Source organism: Humulus lupulus, chromosome 4 (genome assembly GCF_963169125.1).
Source record: "Humulus lupulus chromosome 4, drHumLupu1.1, whole genome shotgun sequence".
NCBI lineage: Eukaryota > Viridiplantae > Streptophyta > Magnoliopsida > Rosales > Cannabaceae > Humulus > Humulus lupulus.
In genome coordinates this window covers 27,140,122-27,144,004 of record NC_084796.1, presented here as the reverse complement: position 1 = coordinate 27,144,004, position 3,883 = coordinate 27,140,122, and the positions used below count along the sequence as shown (strand labels likewise).

General features: G+C 31.5%; 1 protein-coding gene across 1 annotated transcript; it reads left to right on the top strand.

The window, feature by feature from the left end:
* Positions 1-225: 225 nt before the first annotated feature.
* Positions 226-2,203, top strand: LOC133830250 (transcription factor MYB86-like). Its single transcript, XM_062260184.1, has 3 exons — positions 226-687; positions 779-908; positions 1,048-2,203. Exons 1-3 carry the CDS (start codon positions 555-557, stop codon positions 2,153-2,155), a joined length of 1,371 nt encoding a protein of 456 aa, XP_062116168.1. The 5' UTR covers positions 226-554; the 3' UTR covers positions 2,156-2,203.
* Positions 2,204-3,883: the final 1,680 nt, after the last annotated feature.

The following is a 3,883-nucleotide window of genomic DNA, read 5'->3' as shown; positions in this document are numbered from 1 at the left end:
ACTTTTTACGATAATATTTCCCACATTTTTTTTATTAATTATTCTTAATTATATGCATAAGTACCACACGTTTATATATAAACACATCATTTTCTTTCCCTTTATATTAATATTTATATATTGAGAGAGATTTCTTAAAAATCAATCCATTCCAATTTTTTTTTATATATATATATATATATATATAAAATAAAAAGCAGTAGTACCAGATTTGCGTAAAACCCACTTGATTGCTTTACCTTCCTCTCTCTCAGCTCTGTTTTTCTTCTTCTCTCTCTATTATGACTTGAATTCTAAGTATGATTATCTTTGTTCCCTTTAAATCATAAGAAAATATTCTTGATTTTTCCACTTCTTTCAAACTCAAACGATAGCTACACCACACATATATATATTCCTCTCCCATCTCAATATAAGCTATTATAATTAAGCTCATATTTATTTTTCTCATGTCAGAGTAATTCTTTCACCGATCAACAAATTGTTCACACACATATACACACATATATATAGACAAATAAACACATCATTTTCTTGATCACAATCAATAAAAAATGGGACGACATTCATGCTGTTTGAAGCAGAAGTTAAGAAAAGGTCTATGGTCACCTGAAGAAGATGAGAAACTGTTCAATTACATTACTCGTTTTGGTGTTGGTTGCTGGAGTTCAGTTCCTAAGCTTGCTGGTAACTTAATCATATAATTATATTAATTTGCTCTTTCTTTTTTTTGCGTTGTTATTATGATCACAATCAATTAATTTTTCTTAATTTTCAGGTTTGCAAAGGTGTGGGAAGAGTTGCAGATTAAGATGGATAAATTACTTGAGACCTGATTTAAAGAGAGGAATGTTTTCACAACAAGAAGAAGATCTCATCATTAGCCTTCATGAAGTTCTTGGAAATAGGTAACGTATAGTACTAATACTACTATAAATGCTCTGGCTTTCTTTTTTTCTTTTTCTTTTTTTTGAATAAATAATCCCAAAATGGTAAATGGGTAATCATTAAAACGATCTTTTTTTTTCTTTCTTTTTTTGGTTTCAGGTGGGCTCAAATTGCAGCACAATTACCAGGAAGAACAGATAATGAGATTAAGAACTTTTGGAATTCATGTTTGAAGAAGAAGCTAGTGAAGCAGGGAATTGACCCAACTACCCACAAACCATTAAATAGTGACAACAATACTAGTAGTATGGAAGCCAAAGATAAGAAAAATGGTACTACTAGAGACCAAAAAGACTCCTCGGTGATCATACCCCAATACCATGATCATCATAATCATCATCATCATCAATCAAACACATTGGCTTCAAATCATGGCCCTACATTTCTCATTTCAGATGCAACTACTACTTACTATGATGCCTCTACCAATGGGGTGGTACTAATTACAGAAGCTTGTTCAAAAGATCAGACCAGTTTGATCATCAACAATAATAACAAGCATCATCAACAACAACAACAGCAGCCGCCGACATCGTCGAATTTCGATTCGCCGTTGTCATATTTCGACCAATTCACGACGAGTAGTAGTACTACTATCGAGCCGGTCTCAGGCTGCGGTGGTGGTGGAGGCGGTGGCTACAGCTCCGATCAACTTGTTTCTCAGTTTCACAATTCAGCAAGTGGTATTAATATTAGACCGTTATCTCTGATAAGCCAGCAGAACCACCATAGCTACGGCAGCTGTTTCGCTTCAATGCCGAGCTTGGCGAGTTCAGGAGCAGACTTTTCGGACAATTCTGGTTCGAGGGTCAGCTCCTTTTTCATGAACGAGGTTAAGGAAACATCAAGTAACAGCTCCAACGTAAGTAACTATGCTGGTTTTCATCACATGAACAACAACAACAACATGGTTGCAGAGACTAATAATAATGGAGCCTTTTCAACTTGGGATGCCGAAAATAAATTGGAGTCGTTGATTTACGAACAGTTTCATCATCATCATCATCATCACGACCATGGGAATGGGATAGTAAAGTCAGAGGAGCAACTCGTGACTCGGCCGAGTTCTTGGCAAGAATCGGGACATCATCAACAACAACAACAACTTCTTGTTCATCACAGCTCTGTAGATTTTGGTAGCTATCCATTAACGTCACTGTCAGAAGATTTAACAGGTGCTAATTTTGATGTCTTCCACCAAATTTAAAACTCCAAGTATTATTAATGTAAATTCATTCTTTTTCACTTTTTCTTTTCTTTTTACTCTCTCTATCTTTTTTATTTAATTTTTTTTGGGGGTTTGTATACATATACACAAAGATATGTTGATAGTAACGGCAAAAGGTTTGAAAATTGAAGATTTTTTTTTGTTGGTGTTTTTTGTTGTTGTTATTATTACTATTATTACACGACTACTAGGCAATGATTAAAAAACAATATAGCTAAAGCTCGCTTAGCTAGGCCGATTTTATTTTTATTTTTCGAATTTGTTTTGTAATTGTTTCAAGAGAGTTGAAATAAAGTAAATAATTGAGTGTGTTAACTAATTCTCTTCTCTTGTGTTAAATCATAATAATGATCTTTTATTCCATGTTCCCCTAACTAATTATGATCATTGCTATATGCAGTTAATCAAGCTGCTTTTTTCATGTTGTCTTTTCATAACTTACCCAAAAAAACATTTTGAATTTTAATCGAAACCCTTAAAATAGTAGCAATGTAATAATAGTTCGTACTACTACAACTTCAAAATTCCCCTTTTAATATGTTTGTAAATAATATTTGACTTTAAGTAGCTCCCATGCCCATTTCATTTATTTTCTTTCAATACGAAAAATAGGCCATTAAACTCGATAGAATAGAGGTGGGGTTGAGTTAAGATTGTGATATTTTTTTGCTGCGCTGGCAGAGTTTTTAATAAGAAAGAAAGCTTATTATTATTATTATTATTAGATGCTGATTTTCTGGCATATATATATATATTTCTATATATGATTCAGCTTGGGGGCTCCATTACTCTCTCCATGCATTGAGTCCTTCCAAATGGCCCATAGTATAGTAGTAGTACTTGCCTTACCCTCTATGCATTATTAGAGAGAAAGACCCTACAATATTCTCTCTCTCTCTCTCTCTCACTATTTCTTTTGAAGAAAAACAAAAAATTGGTCCAAATTTGTTTAATCAAAGTTTGATTGTTTTTTCAAATAAACTTTGATTGTGTGTTTTTGATCAAATGTATTGGGACGCTTTCACAAACAGCACCCAGGTCAGTCACCGGCAAATTCCAAAGTGTAATGATAGAGACAATGAACACTAACCTTTTGTAAAAGGAAGAACAAAATAAATAAATTACATCAATAAATTAATTATGATTTAACATAATTTTAAATCGTGTTTTTAAGTTAGACTATGTTAATATAAAGGCAACAAACATTAAATCGTATTATTTTAATTTATAACATACTAATTAATAATGTATTTATAAATATTTAAAACAATATGATACTCGCATAATAATAATAATAATAATAATAATAATAATAATAATAATAATAATAATAATAATAATAATAATAATAATAATGACACTTGAGTTTAAAACAACCATGTATTGTTTAAATATATACAGAAAAAAAAGAGACTCATGTTAAAGAAAAAGTCAAATTTAGCAAAGGAGTTTATGTCATCATTTTTCTAAATATAGCTAGAGGTGTAAAATTGATTTAATAATTAGTCCATAAGTTGTCAAGACTGTTAGTGTAATGTTTCCAACATTTAGCTACCACAATTAAAAAAAAAAGGTTAAAAATCTAAATTCACTTCAAAAACTATATTTAGCTAGCAAAGAGTACTACATGGATTTTGATTGTCGTTTCTCACCATACATAGTTTTTAGGGTTGTTTTCTATCGTTTTTGTGAGTGCTAATAGTACAG

Coding starts and splice junctions, on each gene's coding strand:
- LOC133830250 (XM_062260184.1), top strand. CDS start 555: ATGGGACGACATTCATGCTGTTTGAAGCAGAAGTTAAGAAAAGGTCTA. Junction 688..778: donor TTCAGTTCCTAAGCTTGCTG/GTAACTTAATCA, acceptor CTTAATTTTCAG/GTTTGCAAAGGTGTGGGAAG. Junction 909..1,047: donor CATGAAGTTCTTGGAAATAG/GTAACGTATAGT, acceptor TTTTGGTTTCAG/GTGGGCTCAAATTGCAGCAC.